The following is a 20,079-nucleotide window of genomic DNA, read 5'->3' as shown; positions in this document are numbered from 1 at the left end:
AGGTGCTGTGTAACACGGGAAGCTCACCCTGGTGCTCTGTGACAACCTAGAGGGATGAGATGGGGAAGGAGGGAGCCTAAGGAGGGAACCCTAAGTCCACTTTCTTGAGTGGCAGCACGTGTTGTTGTGCTGTGCTCAGCTGACTCTTTGAGGCCTCATGGACTGAAGCCCATCAGGTTCCTCTGTCCATGGGATTTCCCAGGCAAGGATCTGGAATGGGTTGCCATTCCTTCTCCAGGGGATCTTCCTGACTTACGGATCGAACCCTCGTCTCTCACATCTCCTGCACTGGCAGGTGGGTCCTTTATTACTGAGCCACCAGAGAAACCCCAAATAAGTACTTTTTAAAAGGCTGTCCCTGAGGCCCATAGCTCCAGAGTTCTTGTATTCATACCAGTCCTCCTCTTGAAGTCAGAGTGTTTGTGGGCTTGTACTTCTGGGACCGATGCCTTTGGCAAGTGTTTTTATTCTTTGACAAGCTTGGTCCTCTTCTCTATTTTTTTTTTTTCATTTTAAAAAGATTCGTGAATTGTTTTCCAACCTGATTTTTATTGTTTTTTCTCTGTTAACAATAACCACTGTGGAAACTTGATGATTTCCTATTGAGTTTGGTTTTATTTTTCTAAGAAGCCATGAAAGGACATTTTGATTTTTGTTTTTAAAGTGATCATGTAAGCTGCTGTCAGGAATTATAGAGGGCCAGGAGTGGAAGCCAGGATACCAAGAGATTATTGCAGAAATTCAGGTTAAAGATGATGATGGCTTGGACAGAGTGGAAAAGTGAACATTGAAGAATGGATGGTGCCAAGATATGTTTCTGAGACTTGATGGGACTTGCTAATGGATTGGATTGAGGTAGTGGTGACAGAAAAGGAGAAATCAAGAAGACCTAGATTGTTGCTTAAGCAGCTGGGAGTGTTCAGCCATGTTAGATTTGAGACGCCCATTTGAAATCCAAGTGGAGTGGCTGAGTAGGCAAATGGATACAAGAGTCTGGAGCAAGGAAAGGGATAATGCCAGAGCTGGAGATGCAGTTATGAGCAATGGTTATATAAAGTTTTTAAAACCATGAGCCTAAATGAGATGATCTAAAGAACACTCAGATAAGGAGAAAGGGACCCAGCACAAAAATCTGAGGATTCCAGTATTTAAAAGCTGAGTTGAAAAAGGGCCAGCTAGAGCCTGACCAGCTGTCACAGAAAACTCTGACTTTCCAACCACGACTTACAAAGATCTGCATGGTCTGAGTGCCCACTTCTCCACTTTTCTCTTACACTAGCTCTCCTTGCTGTTTTTTCATTTCTTCCTCAGGGGTTAACACCAGCTTTAAAATACTCTCCCTATTCTCTTCCCGTCTCAAGACTGGATCTCCTCAGAGCCTGGCCTAAAAATGCCAAGTCCTAAATGTGGCCTTTCCACACCACCCAATATGAAGTGGTCATCCATTCCCTCTAGCCATTATGCCATTTTAATTATAGAGGACGTGTCCAATCTTTGAACATTTGTCTTTTTGTCCATTTCTCACTACTGAGAGCTCCATGAGAAATGAGACCTTGTCTGTCTTGCTCATTGCTGTACCTGCAACACCTACAGCAGCTTCTGATACATACAAGACTCTCAGAGATGTGTGAATGAACAAACGTGTGGAGCAATTCTCTTTCTAGAAGTTCTACACACAATTATAGACACTACACTGGGTCTTTGTCCACACAACAAAGACAAGAAAACCAGCTATTAAGATGTATGGCATCCCATGAGGAAAATAAAAAATCATTTTCTAGCACAAACAAATTCATACTGCTTTGGATTCTTGTTTTTTAAATTAATTTTTATTGGAGTATAGTTGCTTTACAATGTTGTGTTAGTTTCTACTGTACAGAAAAATGAATCAGCTCTCTTTGTTTTAAACGTTGTATCATATGGGGGGGGGTGGAATCTATGTAGGGAAAAATCCAATGAAGAAAATCTTTGAAAATAAAAGCTGAACAAGATCAGACCCATTTTAGACTCTGGGTGCATGAAACAAAAACACACAGGAGTCACAAGGTGGTGCTGGTGGAAATGGGTAAGTAGGTGGTTGCAAGTTCCTTTCAGGACTGAACAAAATCTTTATTCTTTCAGTGTAGATGTTTAGTTAAAGGCTGTGGGCTGTTAGAGCTGGGAGAAACCATGGAGAACACCTGATCCAGCTTTACAGAGGAGGCCGGGGAGGAGTGGCCACCTGCCTAACTTTCCAGTTTTTGCGGACTCGAGCCTGGACCAGAATGTAGGTCTTCTGAGCAACTCCCAACCCAGAGTTCTCTTCACTGGGCTAAGCTCTCTCCCCAGCTCTGACCTTACTTATCAAAAAAATCTTTTTTCAGAATTGGTAATCAGGGCAATTAAATTTTGGGTAGAAACACTCTCATGAATATAAGTCATTGATCAGCACCCTAATCTTCCCTCTCCTTAGCCTTTTATTCCAATTAGCTCCTCTGTAGTCAGTCGTCTTCCAGGTTTTTCCTCTCCCTGTCAAAGTAATTCAGGGCTCAGCGCCATATTTCTCTGACTCCCAAGTATCCCCAAAGCTCTCATGGCTAACTACACCCAAACTTATCTCCAGATCTAACCTTACCACTGAATTTAGACTTGTATATCCAGTATAGGCTTCCCCGGTGGCTCAGTAGTAAAGAACCTGTCTGCAACACAGGAGCAGAGAAGGCAATGGCACCCCACTCCAGTACTCTTGCCTGGAAAATCCCATGGATGGAGCCTGGTAGGCTGTTGTCCATGGGGTCACTAAGAGTCAGGCACGACTGAGTGACTTCACTTTCACTTTTCACTTTCATGTATTGGAGAAGGAAATGGCAACCCACTCCAGTGTTCTTGCCTGGGAAATCCCATGGACAGAGGAGCCTGGTGAGCTACAGTTCTTGGGGTTTCGAAGAGTCAGACATGAGTCAGCGACTAAAATAACAACAGCTTCCAATACCTACTTAATATTTCCACTTTTAATGTCTGTAGTGACATATACCTTTTCATTCCCAATATGGGTTATTTGGCATTTTCTATTTTTTCTTCAGGATAACTTGCTAGAAATTTGTCTGTTTTGTTCATCTTTTCAAAGACTCAATGGCTTTGATGACCCTCTACTGCATTCTATTTCTGCTCTTATCTCTTTAATCCTGTTCTTGTATAGTTTCTTTAACAGGACGCCTAACTCATTATAAACTTTTCCTTGAAGCCTTTCTCTGCATCATTGTAGGTTCTGATATTATTAGTTAGCTCTTAGTATTTTTAAATTTCTATCATTTCTATTTTCTCATTAAGTCTTCTCAGTGCACTAAATTTTTAGCTTTATCTAGAACCTCTATTTATAATAATGCTTTTGTTTTAATGACATCTGTTTTGCTGTATAATCACACTAGCTTTCTTTTAGTATTTTCCTGATTACGTTTTCTCCTTTTATTCTAACTTTTCCATGTCCTTATGTTTTGTTTAGTATCATGTATTTTAATCCAATTTGATTATCTTTTTACTAGTGAGTTTATCTCATCTTACCTTTTATCTCCATATCATACTGTTTGGTTCTCTACTTGGTCTTTTTTTGGCCTTTCACTTTTAACTGATATCTCCATCTTTCATCTAATAAGATGAGAATTTTAATATATCCCCATATTCTCTAGTCTCCTCCCATTCCAACTGTGTTGATACTGTAAAGAATTTCAGTTCTAAATTGTTATGAATATACTTGAAATGTAATGTTTTTCTTTACCTTTGTTTTTTAATTCTTTTTAAGTTATCAATAAGCTATCACGTTTCCTCTCAAATCTCAAGCATCTCCTGGATTTGTTTCTCTTTTTAGTATTTTCTTCAAAAGTGTTTTTAATTTGCATCTTTGGGTGGAAAAATCTTCTGAAGCTTTGAAAGTCTGAGAGCATGTTTATTATGTCCTCACATTAGAGTAACTATCAAGTTACTCTAGTTATAACTCAAGTTATCAAATTCTAGTTTCAAATTTCATTTTCAATTTCATATTCTTGAGCTGGGAACAGTAATCTCCAAACACAATTAATTAAACTATGCTAACTCCAGTACTTTGGCCACCTCATGCGAAGAGTTGACTCAATGGAAAAGACTCTGATGCTGGGAGGGATTGGGGGCAGGAGAAGGGGACGACAGAGGATGAGATGGCTGGATGGCATCACTGACTCGATGGACATGAGTCTGAGTGGACTCCAGGAGTTGGTGATGGACAGGGAAGCCTGGCGTGCTGCGATTCATGGGGTTGCAAAGAGTCGGACACAACTGAGTGACTGAACTGAACTGAACATCCTAAAATCAAAACCTTACAGTGATTAAGCTTTGTAGAATATTTAAGTAAAAAAAAAGTCTACTTTTTGTTTCAGAAATGTATATATGTAGGTAGAAAATATCTGAAAACCTATTCTTCAAAAATATGGAGTGGCTTTCACTAGACGGAGACACTAAAGTAGTTTCTTATTTCTTTTTGCTTTTCTGTACTTACTGTATGCAGGAGATGTAAGAGACGCACGTTTGATCCTTGGGTCAGGAGCACCCCCTGGAGGAGGGCAAGGAAACTCCAGTATCCTTGCCTGGAGAACTCCATGGACAGAGGAGCCTGGTAGACTATGGTCCATGGAGTCACAAGGAGTCAGACACGACTAACGTGACTTAGCATGCATGCATGCATCATGAAACTATTTACTCTTAGTTTCTCCATGCAATTTGTTTTATAATTTGAAATTTATAAATCAAGAGGTTCTATGATCAGTCGATCCTTTGCAGGTATCACTCTTTCAATCCACATCCCTTACAACTCCCTGGAGGACACATCATATTATCTTTATGTCCTTTCAGTGATTACTCAGCGCTCAACGAATATAAAGTACAGATGCATCACATCAAGATGCCAAAAGAATGCATCTCTAGGATAAAATGTGACTGTCTTCTATCTGATATATTTAAATTAATCACCACAACAATGGGATTCTTTAAATTAGAACCAAATGATTAAAACAGATAACTTTCTTTTCAGAAGAAGTCTTTCTTTAAGTAAAGTCTTTTCTTTTAATCCTAACATATAAAAACAGACAAAAATAGTCATTCTACTGGGTGTGGGGGGAGGAAGGTGATCCTGTCCACTTAGCCTTCTTCCTTGTCCTTCATAGGCTGCTGCACAGTTTGAAAATTACAGTTCAAATTCAAATGACCCTACGCACCATGTCAGAGCTAGAAGAGAAAGCAAAAACACACTCAATTTAACGTTTATTTATTTAGCTATTTTTTGCAACTATAAATTACAATCACTAGTACACCTGTAATTCTTTATAGTGTGTTCAACTAAAGAATAAGCAAACACAGCATAGGTCAGTTTAAAAAGAAATCACAGTACTTCTTAGTATAATCTGCAAAAGAGGGAAAAAGTCTTGGACCCGCTGCTTGGAAATAAATATCAAGTAACCGTAAAAATATTCAGCCATTTTCCAGGTCTTCAGGGAGGTTCATGGATGGTCCCAGGCAGAACATTAGAGTTCCTCTTTGAAATAGCCCAGCTTTGCCAATGACATCTCTTTTCTCAACTGCATAACTTCCCAAAACATTTGGTCAACTACACAAACAGAAAAGAGGGACACATAAATCATAAAATATCATCTTAATTATTTTTTGTTTCAATGAAAATTTAGGATTAGTTGAAATGCCAACTGGACACTTCTAATGATGTACCTAGTGCTTAACATCCTATCACTGTTTCACACTAACTTTTCCATGTACTTCTGAGCATTCCAGTTTTATTAATGAATATATTTACTGCTTTTTCCATCACAATTTGTTAGATATTATCAATGACTACCATGGTAGACATTTCAGTGTCCTGTGTAACTGGCAATGTTGCTGCCTTCTTGAGTAACTATTCTCAATGCTCAATTGTGCAAGAGTTATCATCTCACTTATGGATCTTCTTGCTTAGTTTGCTATATCTTGGCCATTTTTCACTTTTCATTACAACTAACACAGTAAATAGGAAAAAAGGAAAACACGAGACAGTCCAAAGAACTTTAGTAACATTCTTTGTAATGACAAGGAAAGGTTCTGTGTACAGCTCACTTAGAAATAAAAATAAATCCAGAGGATAAGCTGTAAATTTCTATTATCTCTGCTTCTGTAAGTCCCCTCTATTAAGTGGGGAAAAGTTGGCTCTGTTTTAGATTATAAAAGGTCTCCCTCTGACATATTATCAGATTAGACTGATTCAGATCAGTGGTTCTTAACCAGGGAGATTCTGCCCCCCAGTGTGCATATGGCAATGTCTGGAAATGTTTTTCATTATTCGTGTCTAGTGAGTAAAGCCCAGGGATGCTACTAAAACATCCTACAATTCACAGGACAGCCTCTCTCAATAAAGAATTATCCAGCTTAAAAGAGTAATAGTACCAAGACTGAGAAACCCTGCTTTACATTTAGCTGCCTTAAATCCTTTTCAGCACAAGGCACAGATAATAAACAGAATGTAAAATCAATAATAATTTACTACAAACCCACTCAGTATATAATGTGTACCAAATACTGTGAAATAAGAGTAAGAGAAGCCAGAGAAGACATCACTTTCATCACTATCAATCCCTACCACTTATGACCCTTTCTTCCCATAGAGTAGAGTACTTTTCATTTGTCCCTACAAAAACTCTTTTTTAACCAGGAGAAAAAATATGCTTGACAATTTGGCACAAATCACCTGTTCTTAAGCTTAAATAGTATTACCTACCACCAGATATTAAAAAAGATTTCCATTTTATTAAAGTCAGAAAAAGTCAGTTCAGTCACTCAGTTGTGTCCAACTCTCTGCGAGCCCATGGACTGGAGCACGCCAGGATTCCCTGTCCATCACCAACTCCTGGAGCTTGCTCAGACTCATGTCCATTGAATCAGTGATGCCATCCAACCAGCTCATCCTCTGTCGTCCCCTTCTCCTCCTGCCTTCAATCTTGCCCAGCATCAGGGTCTTCTAATGAGTCAGTTCTTACATCAGGTGGCCAAAGTATTGGAGTTTCAGCTTCAACATCAGTCCTTCCAATGAATATTCAGGACTGATTTCCTTTAGGATTGACTGCTTGGATCTCCTTGCAGTCCAAGGGACTCTCAAGAGTCTTCTCCAACACCACAGTTCAAAAGCATCAATTCTTCAGCGCTCAGCTTTCTTTTTTTTTTTTAATTTTACTTTATTTTTAAACTTTACAATACTGTATTGGTTTTGCCAAATATCGAAATGAATCCGCCACAGGTATACATGTGTTCTCCATCCTGAACCCTCCTCCCTCCCCATACCATCCCTCTGGGTCGTCCCAGTGCACCAGCCCCAAGCATCCAGTATCGTGCATTGAACCTGGACTGGCAACTCATTTCATACATGATATTATACGTATTTCAACGCCATTCTCCCAAATCATCCCACCCTCTCCCTCTCCCACAGAGTCCATAAGACTGTTCTATACATCTGTGTCTCTTTTGCTGTCTCGTACACAGGGTTATTGTTACCATCTTTCTAAATTCCATATATATGCATTAGTATACTGTATTGGTGTTTTTCTTTCTGGCTTACTTCACTCTGTAAAATAGGCTCCAGTTTCATCCACCTCATTAGAACTGATTCAAATGTATTCTATTTAATGGCTGAGTAATACTCCATTGTGTATATGTACCACAGCTTTCTTATCCATTCATCTGTTGATGGACATCATGTCCTGGCTATTATAAACAGTGCTGCGATGAACATTGGGGTACACGTGTCTCTTTCAATTCTGGTTTCCTCAGTATGTATGCCCAGCAGTGGGACTGCTGGATCATAAGGCAGTTCTATTTCCAGTTTTTTAAGGAATCTCCACACTGTTCTCCATAGTGGCTGTACTAGTTTGCATTCCCACCAACAGTGTAAGAGGGTTCCCTTTTCTCCACACCATCTCCAGCATTTATTGCTTGTAGACTTTTGGATGGCAGCCATTCTGACTGGCATGAAATGGTACCTCATAGTGGTTTTGATTTGCATTTCTCTGATAATGAGTGATGTTGAGCATCTTTTCATCTGTTTGTTAGCCATCTGTATGTCTTCTTTGGAGAAATGTCTATTAGGTTCTTTGATTAAAGACAATCTCTTTAACAAGTGGTACTGGGAAAACTGGTCAACTACTTGTAAAAGAATGAAACTAGACCACTTTCTAACACCATGCACAAAAATAAAATGGATTAAAGATCTAAACGGAATACCAGAAACTATAAAACTCCTAGAGGAGAACATAGGCAAAACACTCTCTGACATACATCACAGCAGGATCCTCTATGACCCATCTCCCAGAATACTGGAAATAAAAGCAAAAATAAACAAATGGGACCTAATTAATCTTAAAAGCTTCTGCACAACAAAGGAAACTATAAGCAAGGTGAAAAGACAGCCTTCAGAATGGGAGAAAATAATAGCAAATGAAACAACTGACAAACAACTAATCTCAAAAATTTTTAAGCAACTTCTACAGCTCAATTCCAGAAAAATAAATGACCCAAACTCAGCTTTCTTTATACTCCAACCCTCACATCCATACATTAACTACTGGAAAAACCATAGCTTTGACTAGATGGACCTTTGTCAGCAAAGTAATGTCTCTGCTTTTTAATATGCTGTCATAGCTTGGTCGGAGAAGGCAATGGCACCCCACTCCAGTACTCTTGCCTGGAAAATCCCATGGACGGAGGAGCCTGGTAGGCTGCAGTCCATGGGGTCACTAAGAGTCGGACACGACTGAGCGACTTCACTTCCATTTTTCACTTTCATGCATTGGAAAAGGAAATGACAACCCACTCCAGTGTTCTTGCCTGGAAAATCCCAGGAACAGCGGAGCCTGGTGGGCTGCCGTCTATGGGGTCACACAGAGTCGGACACGACTGAAGCGTCTTAGCAGCAAGCTTGGTCATAGCTTTTCTTCCAAGGAGCAAGCGCCTTTTAAATTTATGGCTGCAGTCACCATCCGGAGTGATTTTGGAGCCCCCAAAAATAAAGTCTGTCACTGTTTCCATTGTTTCCCCATCTATATGCCATGAAGTGATGGGACTGGATGCCATGATATTAGTTTTTTGAATGTTGAATTTTAAGCCAAATTTTTCACTCTCCTCTTTCACCTTCAACAAGAGGCTCTTTAGTTCTTTGCTTTCTGCCATAAGGGTGGTATCATCTGCATGTCTGAGGTTTATTGATATTTCTCCTGGCAGTCTTGACTCCAGCCTGATTCCAGCTTGTGCTTCTTCCAGCCCAGCGTTTCTCATGATGTACTCTGCATGTAAGTTAAATAAGCAGGGTGACCATACACAGCCTTGATGTACGCCTTTTCCAATTTGGAAGCAAGTCTATTGTTCCACATCCAGTTCTAACTGTTGCTTCTTGACCTGCATACAGATTTCTCAGGAGGCAGTTAAGATGGTCTGGTATTCCCATCTCATGAAGAATTTTCCACAGTTTGTTGTGATTCACACAGTCAAAGATTTTGGCATAGTCAATAAAGCAGAAGTAGCTGTTTTTCTCGAACTCTCTTGCTTTCTCGATGATCCAGCGGATGCTGGCAATTTGATCTCTGGTTCCTCTGCCTTTTCTAAATACAGCTGGAACATCTGGAAGTTCATGGTTCATGCACTGTTGAAGCCTAGCTTGGAGAATTTTGTTAGCATGTGAGATGAGTGCAATTGTGTGGTAGTTTGAGCATTCTTTGGCATTGCCTTTCTTTGGGATTGGAATGAAGACTGACCTTTTCCAGTCCTGTGGCCACTGCTGAGTTTTCCAAATTTGCTGGCATATTGAGTGCAGCGCTTTAATAGCATCATTTTTAAGGATCTGAAATTCCTTAGAATTCCATCACTTCCACTAGCTTTGTTCATAGTGATGCTTCCCTAAGGCCCACTTGACTTCGCATTTTTATCAGTCATAAAAAGTACTGTACAGTTTAAAGACTGCTTGTATGCTCTGCAGCCTTTTTAAATTCAATATTGATTAGAGACAGATTTCACCCCTATTCTTTTAGGCATTAAAACCTAATTACCAAAAAAAACCCAAAAAAACCCTAATTACATGGGATTATAAACAAATGACTGTTTTATATACCAGAGTTTGAAAATGCTAAACTTAAGTTTTTACCAACACAACTAATTCTTCCAAAGGGTTAACATTCACTGGTTTACATCACTAAAACACAGTAGGCTTTTACCAGTTTTTCAGTATAAGAAAATTTTCAGGGTCTAGAAAAAGATAAACAAGAAAATTCTCCACAACTTCAAATACAAAATTGGCATGGACTTGTCCCTAGCTCAGTATCTGCTATTTCTGTTTTAAAACAACCATATGTATTAAAAATATATATATTTTGGAGCTGTCAGGTCATGTTAGTTTCTATGGCTGGTATTTAAGACATCCGACTATAAAACCATAACTGATCATGAAAGACTACAATTAAAAATGCTGCCACCCTGGCACTAGGTTAGCTCTCTGGATATATCATCTACACGTTTCTGTTGATTTAGAAGACAGTGATCTTTACTCCATTTGGAATTACCCTCACAACTACTTTATTAACTCATACGTGAAAGGAGAAAATACAGAAAAAGCTTAGTGCCTTGTGGGCTCCACTAATTAAAATAAGCCTGATCACATTTAGAGCTTGTTCAGTTTTCTTTTTTTTTTAAACTTTACAATATTGTATTAGTTTTGCCAAATATCGAAATGAATCCGCCACAGGTATACATGTGTTCCCCATCCTGAACCCTCCTCCCTCCCCATACCATCCCTCTGGGTCGTCCCAGTGCACCAGCCCCAAGCATCCAGTATCGTGCATCGAACCTGGACTGGCATCTCGTTTCATACATGATAGTACACACGTTTCAATGCCATTCTCCCAAATCTTCCCACCCTCTCCCTCTCCCACAGAGTCCATAAGACTGTTCTATACATCAGTGTCTCTTTTGCTGTCTCGTATACAGGGTTATTGTTACCATCTTTCTAAATTCCATATATATGTGTTAGTATACTGTATTGGTGTTTTTCTTTCTGGCTTACTTCACTCAGTTTTCTTAAGGAGTATTTTCAATGGGCTTTATGCTCCTCTCACATTTACCATCTGGTTTATCATATATTCCTTAAACGTTAAAACTGATCCTGCTTCAAACTCAAGATTAGAGTAAAATGCGGCAAATCTAAGGATTAAATACAACATGTTTTAAAAGATGCTTTTATTCCCAAATTCTTCACACATTAGACCTATAAAAGAGATTCAATATACATGTACCAATAATGTTTATTTGAGCATTACTATTATGTCCTATACTTTTTACTTAACTTTCATGCAAATATTTTATAATGAATTGACACTCACCATCTTGCTGTTTCACAAGTCCCTGCTGAATGTACCGAATGTATGTGAAAAAGTTACAGACAGAAGTGATCTGGGCCAAAAAGAAAAGAATGTTAAACAGTCAAATGTTTCATGTCAAAGAGAGCTTTATTAAAATTCACGGTTACATTACTTACCCTGTATCTGCAAAAAGGAGAAATGTAGTAGTAGTTACTTGAGTCCCCTAGTTTAATTCTGTGTTTACAGGACTTGCTCTGACCTGTGAGAGCACATTTTCTGTAAAATAAGGATAAATTTTAGTTTTAAAAAATTAAAAGCATTTTGCCCCTACCTTCTGAACAAGTTACACACTCATTCAGACAACAAATATTTGACAACCTACCCTTTATCAGGCACTCTGTGAAGATGACCAAGACAAAAGCCCTACCCTCTAGGGCTTACATTCTAGTAGAAATTTACAGGCATAGCATTCAGTATGGTTCTAGAAATAAAAGCCAGATGTTTTAATATATGTCCTTGCTCAGTCACTTCAGTCATGTCCAACTCTCTGCGACCCCATGGACCATGGCCCGCCAGGATCCCCTGTCCATGGGATTCTCCAGGCAAGAATACTGGAGTGGGTTGCCATTTCCTTCTTCGGTGATAAAGTATGAAGTAAGTGAAATGAAGTCGCTCAGTCATATCCGACTCTTTGAGATCCCTTGGACTGTAGCCTACCAGCTCCTCCATCCATGGGATTTTCCAGGCAAGAGTATTGGAGTGGGTTGCCTTTTCCTTCTCTAATATATGTCCTAACCAGGAACAAAGTTACAAATAAGTAATCAGCTGCAGGGCAGGTCACAGCTTTCCACTGGGACTTCAACTGCAGCCATGAAATGAAAAGACGCTTACTCCTTGGAAGGAAAGTTATGACCAACCTAGATAGCATATTCAAAAGCAGAGACATTATTTTGCCAACAAAGGTTTGTCTAGTCAAGGCTATGGTTTTTCCTGTGGTCATGTATGGATGTGAGAGTTGGACTGTGAAGAAGGCTGAGTGCCGAAGAATTGATGCTTTTGAACTGTGGTGTTGGAGAAGACTCTTGAGAGTCCCTTGGACTGCAAGGAGATCCAACCAGTCCATTCTGAAGGAGATCAGCCCTGGGATTTCTTTGGAAGGAATGATGCTAAAGCTGAAACTCCAGTACTTTGGCCACCTCATGTGAAGAGTTGACTCATTGGAAAAGACTCTGATGCTGGGAGGGATTGGGGGCAGGAGGAGAAGGGGACAACAGAGGATGAGATGGCTGGATGGCATCACTGACTCAATGGATGTGAGTCTGAGTGAACTCCGGGAGTTGGTGATGGACAGGGAGGCCTGGCGTGCTGCGATTCATGGGGTCGCAAAGAGTCGGACACGACTGAGCGACTGATCTGATCTCAACTTCTGTCTTAGTTGAAAAAAACTTAAAAGTAACTGTTCAAGTCTCAAAACATGCTACTGATACCCTGCAGGACAACAGTTTCCAGATGGGATACTTTTTGGTGTGTTGGGTTGGTGTATATGCATTTAACATGGCACCTAGGCCTGAGAAATACAAAGGAATAAGATATCTTACAAATACACTGCATCTTAACAATTATAATTACACAAAGAGTACATACTACATTTAGACATACAGACCTTCTTCTTTGCATACTACAACATGTATGAGGGTTTTCAGGCTACAATAGGGTGAAAGCCTCTTGAGAGCAGGGAATGTACTGTATTCATCTTTAAATGCCTGACAATAAGTATCCACCTGGCAGAGAGCAGACATTCAGTGGTTGCTGGTTAAGTGAAGGCCACCTGTCACTCTACTTGCTCAACAAGATCAGGTTGGACTCACAGAAGCCCAGCTATCACCCTGCTAAATTAGAAGCTTGACTAAAGACAGCTACCACTTCTTGTCAATGCAAACTTAGTGTAGCTCTAAAGTAAAATAAAGTGGCCAATAGCATTTTATAGGACATTATAAGTCATAAAGAAAAATGTATTAACTAGACGTTGAATTTTCAGCTATACTTACGAGAAATATGAAATGAATGTGGCTCCATATTAAGCAAACACACAACAAATGGTTACTTAAAAAAGAATAATTCTGGCCATTCGAATCACAGAAGAATTCTTACCTTTTCAAAGAGATTTCACCTCACTGTTCCTTTATTAGAAAATGTCTTTAATGATCTATAATAATATTTAAAAGCACTACTACTAGCTTGAGGATGGACGATCAAGAAATTTAAGGCACAAGTGTTAAAAGTCCTTAGAACTATACTATTTTAAGCATAATTTACACAAGAGAAAAAAGTAACCATCAAACTGATAAAAATCACCTTTACACCGCTCTTCTGGAAGCAGACATATATCTGTTTGTCCACTATTTTTCTAACTTTCAAATGACTCAGGTAAAATGGTTTTAAGTATCAACTTTTAAAATAATAAAGTGTTTATTTCATTTCTGAAGCTAATATATTTTTATTTGAGCTAGAATTCAACGCTAAGTCTTCTGACCTCTAATTCCGATTTAAAAAAAAAAAAAAACATATCTCAGTATCTCAATAGCTCTAGTCCCAAGATTTCAAATCCTTGCTTGCCATTTTCACTCAAGAATGTCAACGTGTCTAAGTCTGCATCTATCAGCTTGTAAACCAGAGCCCTATTAACTTCCAAAAGTTCACATCACCCATCCAGTCACCTCTAACTCCTTTCTTTACACATCTTTCCTCCCCGTACACTCATCATCCACTGAACGCAGTTACCTTGTTTCCTTCTTCAGTCTTTGTTATCCAAATTCCATCCATACTTCTAAAACCCAGATCAAACCAAAGCCCCTCTAATAACAGTTCTGATCACCACCAGTGGAATGACTTTGCCTTCCACAAAATTCCCAGAGCACTATGCCATTCACTTAGTGACTGTCTTGACAATCTCATCCACAAGAGCCTTAGCCGGGGCCATACTTCACGTTTCATTCAAAAAAAAAAAAAAAAAGACAACATTTTCCTTTGGTTTTCTCCACACAATATGCACTGCAAACATCTTGGCTTCTGGCCCCATTTCCACAAGCACAACAATACCCTTAATTGTTCCCTAAATAGCTCAGTTGGTAAAGAATCCACCTGCAATGCAGGAGACCCCCTTTGATTCCTGGGTTGGGAAGATCCGCGGGAGAAGGGACAGGCTACCCACTCCAGAATTCTTGGGCTTCCCTTGTGGCTCATCTGGTAAAGAATCCACCTGCAATGCAGACCTGGATTTGATCCCTGGGTTGGAAAGATCCCCTGGAGAAGGGAAAGGCTACCCACTAGAGTATCCTGGCCTGGAGAATTCCATGGACTGTATAGTCCATGGGGTCACAAACAGGTGGACATGATTGAGTGACTTTCACTTTCATTCAGTATAATTATTTTACTAAAATATTGTAAAAATATACTGTAACTGAGACTTCATTTGATGATACTGCACATTTAATATGTGGGATAGATACAATGCAACCATAAATTTAAAATCCTACAATAAAAACTGCTATTTGTAAAATAAGGTATAACACAAAACTTAGAACTACAAAAACTGCTATCATTAACGATAGGAGTTTGTTGATGAGTAGAATTTAGGAATGTAAATCTCTTCCCCAAAATTCAGAGGCCACCATACTACAAGTGTGGCTGCTGCTGCTAAGTCGCTTCAGTCGTGTCCAACTATTAGCGACCTCATGGACTGCAGCCCACCAGGCTCCTCCATCCATGGGATTTTCCAGGCAAGAGTGGGTTGCATGGGAGTGTAAAACAGGACACAACTCTAGGTAGACAGACTTGCGGCTCACGAACAAACACAGGACTAAAAAAATAAGTTACCCAAATACCAGCACTGACTGATCCTGCTGAGAGTGCAATGTGCATAACAGGAAACAGGAAGAACGACACAACTCCCACAACTGGTTTTAACAGACCTAGCAGTTAATCTCAACCAGCTGTTTCCTCTTCTGCCTTCAAATAGCCTGCCTGACAGGATTCAACTGTTGCTAGCTAGGAGCTCTCTTGGGCCTCCTAGTGGTAAAGAACCTGCAGGAGACATAAGAGATGTGGGTTCGATCCCTGGGTGGGGAAGATCCCCTGGATGAGGCTATGACAACACACTCCAGTATTCTTGCCTGGAGAATCTCATGGACAGAGGAGCTTGGCAGGCTATATGGTCCATGGGGTGGCAGAGACTGGGACACAACTGAGTGACTTAGCATGCACGCACATGAGCTCTCCTAGGCTCTTCAGTCCCCTTATACTGATCTAGTTTTTAACCAACTAAGCAGCTTCCCCTAAATCTTTCAAAGTCACCTTTTAAACAGCTGTCCCAAAGGTTTTGGGTACTGCTGGTTTCAATCTTTTTCTCCCAGAACTGGTTGGAAAAAGGCTTGTTCTGCTATGAAATGTGGTCACCCGTGAAGGTACACAACTGTCAAATATTTCTTACACATGAAGACAGAAATGTTTCTTTACCAAAGTGAGAAAGCTTTACAATGAGACTACTGAAGAAAAGTACTAGCCAAGTCTTTTGGTACCCTGTTTTCATGCTTGGTAATACCTGGTCTAATTCACTGTCTTTTCAAATTATTTTTGAAGCAAATTTCAAGAAGAAATATTTTATACAAAAAGCCCAGAACATGAAAAGTACAACAACAAAAAAAATCCGCTTATGACCCATTAAAGAGATTTCATAATCAGGTAATAGATTACAATATGTGGTTTACAAAAAAAGTTTCTGACACCTGATCTACCTGGATCCCACGTACAGGTCTGTAATTAAAGAGCTCTCCACTGACGATACATCTGAAATCCCCACACTGCCTGCGGGTTGGTCTCTGGACTGCACAGACTCTAAACAGAAAACTGACGAGAGATTTAACCATATTTAAAACCAGAAAAAATTAGAATAACTACAACACATAAAATTTTTAAAACTCAGTATTCTTCCACAAGACATGATTGTGAAAACATACTTTGGTCCTCCGCATTCAACTGCAGATGCTTTCACGAATCGAACAGGTTGTAATCCCACTGGTTCAATGCTTAAAGTGTTGTTCTCCACAGCCTCCAGAACAGCTGAAGCCAACTTCAAAGAACACAGAAAAATATTAGATGCTGACAGGAAAATGTAAAAATTCTAGTTCACAGTAAACTGATGTTTAAAAATTATTTTTCCCCAAGTTCCCCTAGATTTGCCTTAGCTAATGAAAAAGAAAGAAACCACACAAGCTTGGTTTGAATTCTTTTATAACTCTGATATTGTTATGAAAAGTGATTCAGTTACAGCTAAATAACTTTTCTCATTTTCTGGAAGGAAATTAAAGACATTAATTCCAGATCACCCCTTATCACATCCACTATTAAAGTCACTTCAAAATGAATATCTTAATGCTTGATTTTACTAAATTTATGCATTATTTTTTAATACTGGTCATCATATTAGAGCAATATATATTAAACAGAACTATATATTTAATGATCACATAAATACACCAATTGTATTTATGTGCACAAGAGTACACAAAAGAATTAAATGAATTATCAAATATTAAATGCCCAGATGGAGACGGTAGTAACTGATAAACAATTGATGAAATGGGCAAACTACTTTATTCTGGCAAGATTACTTATACGTAGCAATCCACCTAAAATTAGGGCCAGAGCCATAATGACTAACAGCTATATATCAAAAGCATTTTATTCTTCCTCTTCTCCTTACAAGTAGTGTTGTAATTAAATTCTCTGAAGACTCGTAGGATTAACTTTCTTAAAACATTTATTGACTGGATATTTGTAGACAAACCTTCCACATGTAAGAACAAATTGAAGTTATGACCTTACATTTGCATAGTGTTTTAAGGTTTTCTGTCTACTTGAAAGTGTCAAAGTGTTAGTCACACAGTCATGCCTGACTCTTTGAAGCTCCATGGACTGTAGCCCACCAGGCTCCTCTGTCCATGGAGTTCTCCAGGCAAGAATACTGGAGTGCGTAGCCTTCCCTTTTCTAAGGGATCTTCCCAACCCAGGGGTAGAACCTGGGTCTCCTACATTGCAGGCAAATGCTTTACCGTCTGAGCCACCAGGGAAGTTTTTCTATCTACTTAATTGACTTCGTTTTGTCTTAACAAACCTGAGACACGGGCAAGGAAGGCATTTTTTCCCCCATTTTAATGATGAAGGAACTAAACAGGAGTTTTAAAATCACATATGGATAAACCAAACAAACAGCCTGAAGTATACAGAAATTCCTTTACACTGACTCTTGGACTAAAAGTTAAGAAATAAGCCCTACCCCCTTAACATACTTAATACTTCACTCCAGTGCAAAACACACTGCAGTGTGAGTGATCCTCTGCTCAAATAAGGAAGGAGGCTCAGTAAGTGAATGCCAAGAAATTATTATGATCCTAATATGGAATGGAGAAAATGGTAAAACATGACATTTTATAAATTATCTGTGTAAGAGATAGTAAAATATGTAACATGTCTAAGTAAAAGGTATAGGAACAACTCTAATGCATTTCTATTAAAGTTTTTTTTTAAATTACCTCACTTTTTGAGAAGGTTAAACAAGGAAAGATATCTTCCTGATAGATTTTGTCTAAGAAAGGACAGGTTCTATCCATTGTGGGTTCATCCTTCCAAGATCTGAATTCATTATACAGGGATAAGTCAGCCTGACAAAAGAAAACATAAAATAACTTTTTAAAAAGTACAAACAAAAAATCACTTTATAAAACCAAAACCTAATTAATATATTACCAAAAAACAAATACTCTTTATTTAAAATAACAATTGAACCATTCTTGATTAGTTATAATACAGGATAGCAATTTTTTAATTGAAGTATAGCTGATTTACAATATTGTTTGTTTCGGGTGTATAGCAAAGTGATTCAATTAAACATTTTTTTTCAAATTCTTTCCATTATAGATTATTATAAGGTATTGAATATAGTTCCCTGTTGTTGTTTTAGCTGCTAAGTCATGTCCAACCCTTTAGTAACCCCCTGGAGTGTAGCTCGCCAGGTTCCTCTGTCCATGAGATTTTCCCAGGCAAGAATACTGGAGTGGATTGCCATTTCCTTCTCCAGGCGATCTTCCCCACCCAGGGATTGAACCTGCCTCTCCTGCACTGGCAGGCAAGATCTTCCCCACTGAGCCACCAGAGAAGCCCATGGTTCCCTGTACTATACAGTAAATTCTTGGCTTATTTTATATACAGTGGTGTATATCTGTTAATCTCATCCTTCTAACTTATCCCTCTCTCAGCCTTTCCCCTTTGGCAACCATAAGATCCCTTCTATGTCTGTGAGTCTGTTTCTGTTTTGTAAATAAATTCATTTGTACCTTTTTTAGGATTTCACATATAAGTGATCATATCTGTGTTTTTCTTTCTGACATCTTCAGTGAGTATGATACTCTCTAGGTCCATTTACGTTGCTACAAATGGCAATATTTCATTCTTTTTAAAAAACAATCCAAACTCCCAAATAACTAGGGGGTGCTTTTCAATGTAATCACTACGGTGTCAAAGATCACTACCATTACCTATCCACCAAAAAGAGTGTAACACTAATGTTGGAGTTCTTCTTAAGACACAGGTGCACACTGTTCTGAATACAAAAGTTTTCTGAAAACAAACAATTTGGAGCCAAGTTAATTAAAACAAGTGTTTAAACAGAGGCTGACCAAATTGTGAAATCTATTTTGGGGTCAAAAGTGACACCACCTGTTCAGCTATTTAAGGCATTTCCAGAATTTTCAAAATTTTTACTCTATAAGCTGCAAAACTAAAAGCAGCACACACACACAGCCTCCTAAATTGACTATCTCAAATACACAACATTCATTTAGATTTTTTTTGCCATTTCAACATCTAGTATCTCCCATCTGAATTACCAATAATCTAGCTGGCACCGGTCTTCCTATTCACTCTTCCAGTTGTCTCTTCTCTTTCCTTCCAATTTAATAATTTTTCCCAAGTATTCTTCTCTTTGGATTCCCCCAGCCCAGCTCAATACTGCACATCAGCATATAAAGGTCCACCCAGCCCCCAGCCACCCAAACACAGAGCAGTGTCCCTCAGCCGCCCGCAACTCTAAGCCACTCCTGTCCAGAGGCACTAGCCGCCCTGTGAATGAAACACTGACTGCACCTGCGGCCTCCAGGACAGCTCAGATGTGCGTGTCGTCTATGTGAAAGTAACCAAACCTGCGGCCTCCAGGACAGCTCAGATGTGCGTGTAGTCTGTGTGAAAGCAACCAAACCTACAGCCTCCAGGACAGCTCAGATTGTGTGTAGTCTAATGTGAAAGTAACCAAAGACTGGCTGTACCCCAGCTTTCCTAGAGACTTCCCTCTAAGGTGTATAATAGCAATCTCAATGTGAATTTTTTTCATCCAATCCATAAATTCCTTGAATCAAAGCTAAAGGCAAAAGGATAAAATTATTAGCAGATAAGTAATACATTTTCAAATTAATTTTCTTTGTAAAGTCTACCCTTTGATGGATATAAAACCCAAAGTGGGTAAGTAGTGTTCTGAGAAAAGATTCTAGTTGAAAGGCAATAATTTAAACTACTTATTAAGAGCTGACTCTGTCAGGAACTATAGTAATAAGCACTTCACAAACATTTAATCCTCAAAGCTGGG

The 20,079-nt window shown here is 39.1% G+C and overlaps 1 protein-coding gene across 7 annotated transcripts in view; it reads right to left on the bottom strand.

Moving 5' to 3' along the window:
- Positions 1-5,255: 5,255 nt before the first annotated feature.
- Positions 5,256-20,079, bottom strand: part of RAB3IP (RAB3A interacting protein) — a 56,684-nt gene continuing 41,860 nt past the window's right edge. For 6 of the 7 annotated variants that reach the window (XM_027542539.1, XM_027542535.1, XM_027542536.1 and 3 more), the window contains 5 exons: positions 17,975-18,103; positions 16,400-16,512; positions 11,561-11,660; positions 11,406-11,475; positions 5,256-5,611 (listed from right to left, as the gene is read on the bottom strand). In XM_027542539.1, coding sequence (XP_027398340.1) covers positions 5,529-5,611; positions 11,406-11,475; positions 11,561-11,660; positions 16,400-16,512; positions 17,975-18,103 — 495 coding nt within the window. In that variant the 3' untranslated portion in view covers positions 5,256-5,528. Of the gene's footprint in view, positions 5,612-11,405; positions 11,476-11,560; positions 11,661-15,590; positions 16,290-16,399; positions 16,513-17,974; positions 18,104-20,079 lie in introns of those variants that run through there. The other variant, XM_027542540.1, reaches the window with a different exon arrangement.

The sequence above is a fragment of the Bos indicus x Bos taurus genome, chromosome 5, assembly GCF_003369695.1.
Source record: "Bos indicus x Bos taurus breed Angus x Brahman F1 hybrid chromosome 5, Bos_hybrid_MaternalHap_v2.0, whole genome shotgun sequence".
NCBI lineage: Eukaryota > Metazoa > Chordata > Mammalia > Artiodactyla > Bovidae > Bos > Bos indicus x Bos taurus.
Note: the sequence above shows the minus strand (reverse complement) of the source record. Positions and strands in the feature narration are given on the sequence as shown.